This window comes from Somniosus microcephalus, chromosome 1 (assembly GCF_052327205.1).
Source record: "Somniosus microcephalus isolate GS21.2 chromosome 1, FLI_Smic_1.0, whole genome shotgun sequence".
NCBI lineage: Eukaryota > Metazoa > Chordata > Chondrichthyes > Squaliformes > Somniosidae > Somniosus > Somniosus microcephalus.
In genome coordinates, this window is record NC_140987.1 from 316651330 (window position 1) to 316666199 (window position 14870).

A 14870-nucleotide genomic window follows, 5' to 3' on the forward strand; every position below is an offset into this window, starting at 1 on the left:
TGGCCGTGTGGCTTTGATAAGGTGTGCACGGTCAGGCCTGTAGAAACGAGGCTTGCATTCCGCACAGATGCAGCAGGCTCTGGTCATTGCCCTGACCTCCTCGATGGAGTGGGGCAGATTGCGGGACTTTATAAAATGGTATAGTCGGGTGACCCCTGGGTGACAGAGGTCGTTGTGGAGACCCTGTAATTTGTCCATATGAATGCTGGCACACATTCCCCGCGATAGGGCGTCTGGGGGTTCATTAAGGGCTCCCGGCCTGTACATAATATCATAGTCGAACGTGGATAGTTCGATCCTCCACCTGAGTATTTTGTCATTCTTGATTTTCCCCCTTTGTTTGTTATTAAACATGAAAGCCACCGACCGCTGGTCGGTGAGCAGGGTGAAACGTTTGCCGGCTAGGTAGTGTCTCCAGTGCCGCACTGCCTCCACTATAGCCTGTGCCTCCTTCTCGACAGAAGAGTGCCTGATTTCAGGTCCCTGAAGGGTTCGGGAGAAGAAGGCCACAGGTCTCCCAGCCTGATTGAGGGTCGCAGCTAAGGCAAAGTCTGATGCATCGCTTTCGACTTGAAAGGGAATGCATTCATCCACTGCACACAGCGCAGCCCTTTCAATGTCATAGAAACATAGAAACATAGAAGATAGGAGCAGGAGTAGGCCATTCGGCCCTTCAAGCCTGCTCCGCCATTCAACGAGATCATGGCTGATCATCCAAACCCTAGCACCCAGTCCCTACACCGACAGCCATCCCACCCAAGCCCTATCCCCGTAACCCCACGTATTTAATCCCCCCTAACACTAAGGGTCAATTTTTTTATCATGGCCAATCAACCTAACCCGCACATCTTTGGACTGTGGGAGGAAACCGGAGCACCCGGAGGAAACCCACGCAAACACGGGGAGAATGTGCAAACTCCACACAGACAGTCACCCGAGACCGGATTTGAACCCGGGTTCCTGGCACTGTGAGGCAACAGTGCTAACCACTATGCCACCGTGTTTAATACTGGCGAAAGCCTCCCGAGCTTCAGCTGATAGTGGGAAGGACGTCGATTTAATGAGGGGTCGGGCCTTATCAGAGTAATTGGGCACCCATTGGGCATAATACGAAAAAAATCCCAGGCACCTTTTTAAAGCTTTGGGATTGTGTGGCAGGGCAGTTCCTTTAGGGGGCGTAATCGGTCAGGGTCCGGTCCAATTACCCCATCTTCCACCACACAGCCGAGGATACAGAGACGGGTTGTGTTGAAGACACATTTGTCTTCATTGTAGGTTAGATTCAGTTTTAGGGCAGTTTTTAAAAATCTCGCAAGATTTAGATCGTGGTCTTGCTGGTTGTGCCCGCAGATAGTGACATTGTCCAGATAGGGGTAGGTAGCTTGTAGTTTATTCTCGTCAACCATGCGGTCCATCTCACATTGGAAGACCGAGACCCCATTTGTTACCCCGAAGGGCACTCTGAGAAAATGGTAGAGGCGCCTGTTCGCCTCGAAGGCGGTGTATGGGCGGTCCTCCGTTCTAATGGGGAGCTGGTGATACGCGGATTTGAGGTCGATAGTCAAGAAGACTCGGTATTGCGCAATCTGGTTGACCACTTCTGATATGCGGGGTAAAGGGTAGACGTCCAGCTGGGTATAAATATTAACAGTCTGGCTGTAGTCAATTACCATCCGTTTCTTTTCGCTATTTTTAACTATGACTACTTGGGCACGCCACGGGCTGGTACTGCATTCAATAATGCCTTCCCGCAGGAGTCTGTCCACTTCTGCCTTGATAAAGTGTCTGTCTTCCAGACTGTACCATCTACTTTTGGTCGCTATGGGCCTACAGTTCGGAGCGAGATTAGCGAATAAAGAGGGCGGGCTGATTTTTAAGGTTGATAGGCCACAGACTGTGAGTGGCGGCTGGGACCCGCCATATGCTAGCGTGACACTTTTGTGGTGGCACTGGAAGTCCAGGCCCAAGATTACATTAACACAGAGTTCTGGCATCACGAGGAGTTAAAAATCCTTGTAGTCCGTGCCTTTTACAGTCAGTGTTACCACACAGTAGCCCAAAATGTCCGAAGTGTGGGGCTTAGCAGCCATAGCAATTCTGCTCTGTGTAGGGGTTACCGTTAATGAGTGCCACCGTACCAGGCTAGGGTGGATAAAACTCTCGGTACTCCCACAGTCAATTAAACATTTCGTTAAATTACCGTTTACCTGTATGTCCATCATGGATTTTGTCAACGGGTGTGGCCTGGATTGATCCACCGTGATCGAAGCCACTGTTGGGCCCTGGGCGGCCGTTGAGTCGGGAAAAGATGGCGGATCCCAAGATGGCAGCCCGCACTGCACGCACGAGGCGGTGACGGAGTTGGAAATCGGATTCCCCCTGCAGACTTTGCTAAAATGCCCCTTTTTCTTACATTTGAAGCATGTAGCGTCCTTCTCTGGGCATCGTTGTCTGGGGTGCTTGGCCTGGCCGCAGAAGTAGCATTTCGGGCCTCGAGACATTGCCGCTGTAGTAGGACTCCTGGGTGAACTTCTGTGTGGGGACTCCGGCGGTGTCGAGCTGGTCTGAGACCTGGATGGAGAAGATGTCTGATTCCAAGATGGCGGCCCCCTCGGCGCGCACGAGGCGGTGAGGGCCGCATGGCCGGAAGAATAAGAGTCAGAGTTTCTCTGGGCCACGTCCAGCGATCGCGCAGTGGCCACTGCCTTTTTTAAGTCCAGGACCTCCTTCTCCAGCAGTCTCTGCCGGATATAATTTGATTTGAGGCCCGTGATGAAGGAATCGCGGACCAATTCGTCAGAGTACGCGTTGGCCGTCACGGCCTTGCAGTTACAGTCCCGGACCAGGTCCTTTAGGCCCTGTAAGAAATCGTCCATTGATTCCTCTGGTCGCTGCCTGCGTGTAGCCAGCAGATGTCTGGCGTACACTTCATTTACCGGCCTCTGGTATTGGGCCTTCAGGATAGTGATGGCCTCCGTGTAAGAGGTGGCGTCCCGGATGAACGAATAAATCCGATGACTTACGCGAGTAGTCAGTAGACTCAGTTTATCTACCTCGCTAGCGGATGAGGCCCCCGCGAAGAGTTCGAAACATTTGAGCCAGTGTCCAAATTGATTTGATGCTTCAGCAGAATGTGGATCCAAGTCCAGATGCTCTGGTTTTAGGAGTCGATCCATCCTAGTATTCTTTAGTGATTAAAATTGATGGGCCTTCAATAACCACAAAACTAGAATTTATAGACTTAAACAAGTTGGCTTTTAATCACTAAGATCAGAGCTAACATCTCAACACGCCGACTGGTTCACAGGAATGAGTCATACAGATCCTGGGATCTTTATGTAAGAGAAGTCAGGGGCGGAGCCAAGAGCCAAGACCTGGAACCTCCCAGGTTAGTCGGGAAAGAGGAAGTGAAACTATACACAGTGAGGGAGGGTAATATACATGAGTGCAAAACAGATTTCATTACAGCCATGTTTGGATTTCAGGGGAATAGAACTGTCCCAGAACATTCCTGCTCAATTTCAAGATCTTTCCTTATTCTCTTTTTTTTACATGTGTACAAAGTCCTGGTCACAAGAACATTGGCAGCTGGTTTAAGGTGCCTGTGCAACCTGTCTGTTCCTCTCTCTCTCAGTGCACATAGTACAGCCAGTAGATGACGTTGAAAAAGCCAAAGGTTATGGGGAACACAACTCTTGACCATTTGTCGATTGCGCTAACATCCGTCAGCTTTGGGATCCTCAGCTTGAGTTTGGAGGATCGGCGGCGCAGGCGGCTATTGACGAGGTAACGGTCTGTGTTCCGCTCCCTGACGCTGAGCCCTAAACCATCCCTGGATCCAACCCTTCGGAACTGGATTCCGGAGCTGTCGAAGGACATGACGGAATTGCGGGAGTCACTCACACTGCTGGCAACCTCTGATGGCAAGACTTCATCATTCAGTTCCAAGGTGCTCAGGAGAATATTTCCATGCACATCAACCTACATGAAGAGAAAGCACTGCATTAGTGCTATTCATATTACACTACATTCTCCCTCCATTCAGGCCAAGACCAGACTCCCTCGAGTGTCTGATTGATGTGGCTCCTCCTCAGGGCATGGTTACAGAGTGCATGACCCTGTGGCAGAGCCACCAAGGGACTCTTATATCGATGTACATAATTATCTGTAACAGAATGAATCTGTACCTGTATTCATTTTACTACATGTAAATAGCGCGGTCCCTAGAGGGTTAAGACCAAACACGATGACGTCACCACGTGGGTCACGTGATGTTCCCAATGGCGGGAAACGTGATGACGTCATGACGTCAGAGGGAGGAGCTCTCTCTCTCAGTCCTCGTGGAGCCAGCATTGAGCATAGACCTGTTTGTTAGATCTCCTGCGTTTGATTGTTACTTCTGCAAAACAGTATTAAACTTCATTTGGTTAACAGACTGACTCAATCTCAGTCTTTTGATTAGGAATCTGACAATTCCTACAACCCGCTCTGAATACATCGTCCAAAATGGCTGAGAAACATCCGCTTTCTCAGGGGCTTATTAAAATAAAACATTTAATGCCAATATTTCTACATTTTCGAAGCATTAGTGTGCTTGCTATCCTGATTAAGGTGCAGAGATACTAGTGAGGAATGTGACATTTCAGGGTGATGTACTGTGTTGCTGTTGTCAGATGGGATGTCAAACTGGAGATATCACTCCAACCTCTACAAGTGTCTGGAATAATAGTGTTCATAGAACTACATAGAACTACATTGAATATACAGCACCATCTGCTCTATGCTGGTCTTTATACTCCATACACGAGCCTCCTTCCACCCCTCTTCATCTCACCCTATCAGCATCTCCTTCCATTCCTTTCTCCCTCATGTGATTCCCCTTAAATGCATTGATGCTATTCGCCTCAGCCACTCCCTGTGGTAGCGAGTCCCATATTCTCACCACTCTCTGGGTAAAGAAGTTTCTCCTGAATTCCCTGTTGAATTTATTAGTGACTATCTTATATTTATGGCCCCTAGTTTTGGTTTCCCCCACAAGTGGAAACATCTTTTCTATGTCTACTCTATCAAACCCTTCCATAATTTTAAAGCCCTCCAGCTGGTCACCTCTCAGTCTTCTCTTGTGTAGAGCCCCAGCCTGTTCACTCTTTCCTGATAGGTATATCCTCTCAGTTCTGGTATCATCCTTGTGAATCTTGTTTGCACCTTCTCCAGTACCTCTATTTCATTTTTATAATATAGAGACCAGAACTGTGCACAGCACTCTGTGTGGTCTAACCAAGGTATATAGAGACCAGAACTGTGCACAGCACTCTGTGTGGTCTAACCAAGGTTCTATACAAGTTTAACATAAGTTTTCTGCTTTTTAATTCTATCCCTCTAGCAATAAACCCTAGTGCTTGGTTTGTTAGCAATATTTGTGTCATTTCGCCATTATTACCTGTGAGCTTATTCTGTAAATCCCTTGGTGGCCCTGTCTTTATCCTGGTTTTCCATTTGTTATTTATGTGTCTGTACTTTACTGTTTCTGTTCACGTTCCTTGATAATTTAATTTTGTAGTTCCTCTGTGCTTTCCTTATTTTTTTTTACTTCTGTCCTAACATCTTCATATTCCCTTTTGTCATCCTCTCCTTTATTGTCTATGCACTTAGTGTATGCCTTTTTCTTTAGTGTTTCATTATTAGTTAGATTGTTCTTGTTTTTCAGCAGAATATATTTCTCCTGAACTCTATCGCTCACCTTTTTAAATATTTCCCATTGCTGTTCTATTTCTTTGTCTACCAAAAAAAATTCCAGTTTACCTTCCCAAGTTCCATTCTCAACCCCTTAAAATCAGCTTATTTCCATTCTATTACTTTGGTCTTTGTCTTATTTATGTCTTTCACAATCTTTATCTTAAACCTTATACCATTATGATTGCTATTGCCTAGATGTTCCCCTATGCATACTTCTCTTATCTGCTTTGGTTCATTTCCCATTACTAAATCCTGCAGTGCTCCCTCTCTTGTTGGGCTTTTTCCATACTGGGTTAGAATGAGTCCTGAACACATTGTAAATACTCAATTCCCTTCTCCCGTTCCCCTACCTCTTCTTGCCAGATTATTTGGGGGTAGTTAAAATCTCCCATTGTTATTATTCTATATCTTTTACTCATTTCATAGATTTGCTTACATATTTCTTCCTTCACTTCCACATAAATAGGACATAAATAGCATAGGGATTGAGGTGGTCTGTAAAATACCCCTATTAGCGTGCTTAATCCCTTCTTATCATTTATCTACTGCCATTGTTATCTCTAATTAGTACAGCTACCCCAACCCGCTTCATTTTTCCCTATCCTTTCTAAATACATTATATCCTGTAATATTTCACTGCCAGTCCTGTTTTTTATTAAGCCATGTTTCAGTTATAATTATTATATCTGGTTCCTCGCTATGGATCATTGCCTCCAGTTCCCCCATTTTATTTTGTAAGCTGTGAACATTGCTGTACAGGAAATATTGTTTGTTTTCATTAATCGTTTCTCACACATTATCACTGCTCGTATGTTATAAACAAACAGTTTCTTCCCAGTATTGTCGCATCATCATCTGCAGGTGCTAAATATTGCTGGGGTAAAGATCGACACCTACAGTCCGCAATCCGGCGCAGTCCTCAAACCGGCATGGTCTGCACTTGGCAATCGGGCACAGTCAGTAAACCTCAAACGGACACAGTCGACAATCCACAATCCACAATCAACAATCCACAGTCTACAATCCACAATTGGGCACAGTCGGTAAACCTCAAACGGGCACAATCCATAATCGGGAACAGTCCACAGTCCACAATCTACAATCCACAGTCCACAATCCACAGTAGGCAATCCACAATCCACAATCCACAGTCCACAATCGGCCACAGTCCACAACCAAACTCCACAATCGGCCAAAATCCACTATGCACAATCGGGCACAATCCACAATCAGGCACAGTCCACTATCCACAATCGGGCACAATCCACAGTCCACAATCGGGCAAAATCCACAAACCGGCACAATCCACAGTCCACAGTTCACAATCCACAATCAGGCAAAATCCACAATCCACAATCGGCACAATCCACAGTCCACAATCCACAATCGGGCAAAATCCACAATCCACTGTCCACAATCCACAATCGGGCACAATCCAAAATCGGGCACAATCCACAATTCACAATCTACAATTCACAATTGGGCAAAATCCACAATCCACAATCAACAATCCAAAATTGGGCACAATCAACAATCCACAATTGGGCAAAATCCACAATCCAAAATTGGGCACAATCCAAAATTCACAATCCACAATTGGGCAAAATCCACAATCCACAAATCACAATCCATAATCGGGCACAATCCACAATCGGGCATAGTCCACAGTCCACAATCCACAATCGGGCACAATCCACAATTGGGCACAAACCACAATCCACAATCGGGCACAATCACAATTGGGCACAATCCAAAAATCCACAATCCACAATTGGGCACAGTCCACAATCCACAATCCACAATCAGGCACAATCCACAATCCACAATCGGGCACAATCCACAATCTACAATCGGGCACAATCCACCACCCACAATCCACAATCGGCCAAAAACCACAATCCACAATCGGGCACAGTCCAAAATGCACAATCCACTGTCCACAATCCAAAATTGGGCACAATCCACAATTCACAATCCACTATCCACAATTGGACAAAATCCACAATCCACAATTGGGCAAAATCCACAATCCACAATCGTGCACAATCCACAGTCCACAATCCAAAATCGGGCACAGTCCACAATCGGGCACAGTCCACAGTCCACAATACACAGTCCACAATCCACAGTCCACAATCCACAATCCACAGTCCACAAACCACAGTCCACAATCCACAGTCCACAATCGGGCACAATCCACAATCCACAATGCACAGTCCACAATCCACAATCCATAATCCATAGGCCACAATTCACAAGCCACCGTCCAAAATCCACAATCAGACACAATCCACAATGCACACTCCACAATCCACAATCCATAATTGGGCACAAACCACAATCCACAATTGGGCACAATCCAAAATCCACAATCCACAATCCACAATTGGGCACAATCCACAATCGGGCACAAGCCACACTCCACATTCCACAATCGGGCACAATCCACAATCCAAAATCGGGCACACACCACAATCGGGCTCAATCCACAAGCCACAATACATAATCCACAGTCGGTCACAAGCCGCAATCCACAATCGGGCACAATCCACAGTCCACAATCCACAGTCCACAATCCACAATCCACAGTCCACAATCCACAGTCCACAATCGCGCACAATCCACAGTCCACAATCCACAAGCCACAGTCCAAAATCCACAATCAGGCACCATCCACAATCCAAACTCCATAATCCACAATTCACAATCCACAATCCACAACCCACAATCTGCAGTCCACTCTCCACAATCCAAAATCGGGCACAATCCACAATTCACAATCCACTATCCACAATTGGGCACAATCCACAATCGGGCAAAATCCACAGTCCACAATCCACAATCGGGCAAAATCCACATTCCACAATCCGGCACAATCCACAGTTCACAATTCACAATTGGGCAAAATCCACAATCCACAATCGGGCACAATCCACAATCCACAATCGGGCAAAATCCACAATCCACAATCCACTGTCCACAATCGGGCACAATCCACAATCCTCAATCGGGCACAATCCACAATCCGGCACAATCCACAGACCGCAATCCAAAATCGGGCACAATCCACAATTCACAATCCACAATCCACAATTGGGCAAAATTCACAATCCACAATTGGGCAAAATCCAAAATCAACAATCCAAAATTGGGCACAGTCAACAATCCACAATTGGGCAAAATCCACAATCCAAAATTGGGCAAAATCCACAATCCACAACCGGGCAATATCCACAATCCACAACCGGGCAAAATCCACAATCCACAAGCCATAATTGGGCACAATCCACAATCCACAGCCCACAATCCACAATCCACAATCCACAATCGGGCACAATCCACAATCCACAATCCACAGTTCACAATCCACAAGCCACAGTCCACAATCCACAATCAGGCACAATCCACAATCCACACTCCACAATCCACAATTCACAATCCACAATCCACAACCCAGATTCCACAATCCACAATCCACAGTCCACAATCCACAATCCAAAATCGGGCACAATCCACAATTGGACAAAATCCACAATCCACAATTCACAATTGGTCAAAATCCACAATCCACAACCGGGCAAAATCCACAACCCACAATCCACAATCCATAATCGGGCACAATCCACAATCGGGCACAGTCCACAGTCCACAATCCACAATCGGGCACAATCCACAATTGGGCACAAACCACAATCCACAATCGGGCACAATCACAATTGGGCACAATCCAAAATCCACAATCCACAATTGGGCACAATCCACATTCCACAATCGGGCACAATCCACAATCCACAATCGGGCACAATCCACAATCCACAGTCGGACACAGTCCAAAATCCACAATCGGGCACAATCCACAATCTACAATCGGGCACAATCCACCACCCACAATCTACAATCGGCCAAAACCCACAATCCACAATCGGGCACAGCCCAAGATGCACAATCCACTGTCCACAATCCAAAATTGGGCACAATCCACAATTCACAATCCACTATCCACAATTGGACAAAATCCACAATCCACAATCGTGCACAATCCACAACCGTGCACAATCCACAATCGGGCACAATCCACAATCCACAATCCACAGTTCACAATCCACAAGCCACAGTCCACAATCCACAATCAGGCACAATCCACAATCCACACTCCACAATCCACAATTCACAATCCACAATCCACAACCCAGATTCCACAATCCACAATCCACAGTCCACAATCCAAAATCGGGCACAATCCACAATTGGACAAAATCCACAATCCACAATTCACAATTGGTCAAAATCCACAATCCACAACCGGGCAAAATCCACAACCCACAATCCACAATCCATAATCGGGCACAATCCACAATCGGGCACAGTCCACAGTCCACAATCCACAATCGGGCACAATCCACAATTGGGCACAAACCACAATCCACAATCGGGCACAATCACAATTGGGCACAATCCAAAATCCACAATCCACAATTGGGCACAATCCACATTCCACAATCGGGCACAATCCACAATCCACAATCGGGCACAATCCACAATCCACAGTCGGACACAGTCCAAAATCCACAATCGGGCACAATCCACAATCTACAATCGGGCACAATCCACCACCCACAATCTACAATCGGCCAAAACCCACAATCCACAATCGGGCACAGCCCAAAATGCACAATCCACTGTCCACAATCCAAAATTGGGCACAATCCACAATTCACAATCCACTATCCACAATTGGACAAAATCCACAATCCACAATCGTGCACAATCCACAATCGTGCACAATCCACAATCGGGCACAATCCACAGTCCACAATCCACAATCGGGCACAGTCCACAATCGGGCACAGTCCACAGTCCACAATACACAGTCCACAGTCCACAGTCCACAATACACAGTCCACAATCCACAGTCCACAATCCACAATCCACAGTCCACTAACCACAGTCCACAATCCACAGTCCACAATCGGGCACAATCCACAATCCAAAATGCACAGTCCACAATCCACAATCCACAATCCATAGGCCACAATTCACAAGGCACCGTCCAAAATCCACAATCAGACACAATCCACAATCCACACTCCACAATCCACAATCAATAATTGGGCACAAACCACAATCCACAATGGGCACAATCCAAAATCCACAATCCACAATCCACAATTGGGCACAATCCACAATCGGGCACAAGCCACACTCCACATTCCACAATCGGGCACAATCCACAATCCAAAATCAGGCACAATCCACAATCGGGCTCAATCCACAATCCACAGTCAACAAACCACAGTCCACAATCCACAGTCCACAATCGGGCACAATCCACAGTCCACAATCCACAATCGGGCACAGTCCACAATCCACAGTCAACAAACCACAGTCCACAATCCACAGTCCACAATCGGGCACAATCCACAGTCCACAATCCACAATGCACAGTCCACAGTCCACAATCCACAATCCATAGGCCACAATTCACAAGCCACAGTCCAAAATCCACAATCCACAATCAGACACCATCCACAATCCACGATTGGGCACAAACCACAATCCACAATTGGGCACAATCCAAAATCCACAATCCACAATTGGGCAAAATCCACAATCCACAATCGGGCACAATCCACACTCCACATTCCACAATCGGGCACAATCCACAATCCAAAATCGGGCACAATCCACAATCGGGCTCAATCCACAATCCACAATCAGGCACAATCCACAATACATAATCCACAGTCGGTCACAATCCGCAATCCACAATCAGGCACAATCCACAGTCCAAAATCCACAGTCCACAATCCACAATCCACAGTCCACAATCGCGCACAATCCACAGTCCAAAATCCACAGTCCACAATCCACAAGCCACAGTCCAAAATCCACAATCAGGCACAAGCCACAATCCACAATCCACACTCCACAATCCACAATCCACAACCCACATTCCACAATCCACAATCCCCAGTCCACAATCCACAATCCAAAATCGGGCACAATCCACAATTCACAATCCACTATCCACAATTGGGCACAATCAACAATCCAAAATTGGGCACAATCCACAGTCCGCAATCCAAAATCGGGCACAATCCACAATTCACAATCAACAATCCACAATTGAGCAACATCCACAATCCACAATTGGGCAAAATCCACAATCAACAATCCAAAATTGGGCACAATCAACAATCCACAATTGGGCAAAATCCACAATCCACAATCCGGCACAATCCACAATCCACAATCCACGGGCCACAATCCACAGTCTACAATCGGGTGTGGTGTATGTGCCTTTAAGAGCAATTGTGGTGTATGTGACTTTAAGAGCCCCAGGTGTGCGTAATGCCGGTAATTGCCACTTGGGCTATATAAGCCTGTGTATTGTGTATATCCTTTAGAACCCCCCCCAGACTTGCTTAGTAAATACCTATGAACCAACTCCTGTCTTCAGTGTCTTTATCTACACATGGACACTACAGTGGCGACGAAGTGGAAACGGACTTACCTGCAATTCGGCAGCACCTCAAGGACATCGATTCCTCCAGCGTCCAGAAGACTCAAGGAAGTAATAGAAACTGTGGTTTCACCAGCTGGCCAAGCTGGTGGCAGGTACTGCGCTAATCCTTCCTGGGCGTCAGGCTGGGGCTCCAGCGGCGGGCTCTACAGCTGAGACAGGCAGCGAAATCGGAGGCAAGCAATAACGGACTGGGAGGGTGCACTCGGGAGACGGCCGGCGCAGCAAGCAGGTCAGCGTTTAGACCTCCGTCGGGAACGAGTCTCCAACAGTGAATAAACGGAAACCACAGTAAAACAGCGTTGCTTTCTGTAGCAGCGGCGGGAAAGCGCAGGAAGCGCCATATCGTTGCTACAGAGAGAAAAAAAAAGCGCGGGAAGCGCCATATCTTTTTTGAAATGCCTAAGTCTGGCAATATTGATGCTTTTGATAACGAAACAGAGCCTAACTTTGGCAATATTGATGTTTTTGATAACAAGATAGAGGATTGGACCACATATGTAGAAAGAGTGGAGGTGTTTTGCACCGCAAATGGAATAGAAGATGAAAATAAAGCTTCAGTGCTTCTGGATCTAATGGGCGCAGAAACATACAAGCTGTTACGCAACTTAATCACTCCAGCCGAACCGATGGACAAGAATTTTGAGGAGATTGTTGATACCCTACACTGCCAATTCAAGGCAGGACTGGCAGATGCTCTGCAAGACAAATTCATCTGCGATCCCCTAAGTGTAGAAACACAAAAAAAGGTATCTTCTGGAAAAGATTTAACACTGGACAAGGCTTTCAGTGCAATAGGAGCGGCAAAGATACAGCAAAGGCCACAGGACTTCGGCACCCATGAAATGACACGGGGTTTCGAGAGATGTTATCGCTGCGGCAGATCCAACCATGACCAGAGGGATTGCTGGTTCAAAGAAAAAGCATGCAGGCGATGCGGAAAGATGGGACACATTCCACGTGTATGCCGATCTGAAAATAAAAAATCCACTAACGGGAAAAGAATCAATAAGGAAAAGCACAGAAAGGTACAAATGATGACGGACAGTAGCTCCAAAGACCAGAAGAGCGATAGCGACTCCGGGAACAAGAGACTAAGCTCTCTCAAATTACATAATGTAATTGCCAATGAAGATTACCAGACCATTTGGGTTACCCTCATAATAGCAGGGTCCCCAGTTAAAATGGAGCTAGATACAGGATCAGCTCTAACCGTAATAAATCGACGAGATTACGAGAGGCTATTTTCGCATATACCTCTAAAAGACACATCCATTATCTTAAAAGCATATACGGGGCAGAAAGTATACCCCAAAGGAAAAATAAAGGTGCCTGTGGTATACAACGGCAAAGAAATACAAAAGTTGTATTTATACATTCTACAAGATGGTGGTCCACCGTTGTTGGGACGTGAATGGATAAGGAAGATACGTTTAGACTGGCACTCCATTCAGGCACTGACGGTGACCAGTAAGGAAAAAAACAATGATGACATCATACCTGAACGATTAAAAGACATCTTGGCCAACGCCAAAGAAGTGTTTCAAGAGAAACTAGGAACCTTGAAAGGCATCACCGCCTCAATAAAAGTGGAAGATGCAGCAATTCCAAAAATTTTTAAGGCAAGACCGGTGCCATACGCAATACGTCCGGCAGTCGAGGCAGAGCTGGAGAATTTGGAAAAGGCAGGCGTATTATCCAAAATAGATTGGAGCGAATGGGCAACACCCATCGTTCCAGTCATGAAAAAAGCATTGAAAACTAACTCTGAGGAACAGAGAAAAATTCGCATCTGTGGGGACTTTAAGGTGACTGTAAACCCGGTCCTTCACACGGTACAGTATCCTCTTCCGAGGATAGAAGATATTTTCGCCTCACTATCCGGAGGAAAACGTTTCACAAAAATTGACTTGGCACAGGCATATCTACAGATGGAGGTTGAGGAGACCTCTAAAAAGTATCTCACAATAAGCACACACAAAGGCCTGTACCAGTACAATCGACTGGTTTTTGGAGTAGCATCAGCTCCAGCTATCTGGCAAAGAGCTATGGAGCAAGTCCTGCAAGGGATTCCGGGGACTCAGTGTTACCTAGACGACATTCTTATAACAGGAGAAAACGACAACGAGCACCTTGCCAATTTGGAGCAGGTGCTCACTAGGCTGAAAGAACGGGGCCTACGAGCAAATCGCCCCAAGTGCGAATTTTTCCAAAATCAGATATCATATTGTGGCCACATAATTAATAAGGAAGGGTTGCATAAGTCACCTGAAAAAATTGAAGCAGTTATAAAAGCCCCAGCACCTGAAAATGTTTCACAATTGAGGTCATTCCTGGGATTAATAAATTACTATCATAAATTTTTACCGAACTTATCAACTATTCTACACCCTCTTAATGATCTTCTACACACAGGAGTGATTTGGAAATGGAACGAAGACTGTAAACGTGCCTTCCATAAATGTAAAGACTTAATCACATCCGAGAAAGTTTTGGCTCATTACAACCCATCACTACCAATCAGACTGGCGTGCGATGCATCCCCTTACGGCATAGGAGCGGTATTGTCCCATAGATTCCCTGATGGCTCGGAACGGCCGATAGCTTTTGT

The 14870-nt window shown here is 46.3% G+C and overlaps 1 protein-coding gene across 1 annotated transcript in view; it reads right to left on the reverse strand.

The window, feature by feature from the left end:
* Positions 1–3232: 3232 nt before the first annotated feature.
* LOC147124871 (gamma-aminobutyric acid receptor subunit beta-4-like) overlaps positions 3233–14870 on the reverse strand; it is a 559637-nt gene continuing 547999 nt past the window's right edge. The window contains exon 11 of the mRNA XM_085986885.1: positions 3233–3981. Coding sequence (XP_085843011.1) covers positions 3631–3981 — 351 coding nt within the window. The 3' untranslated portion in view covers positions 3233–3630. The remainder of the gene's footprint in view (positions 3982–14870) is intronic.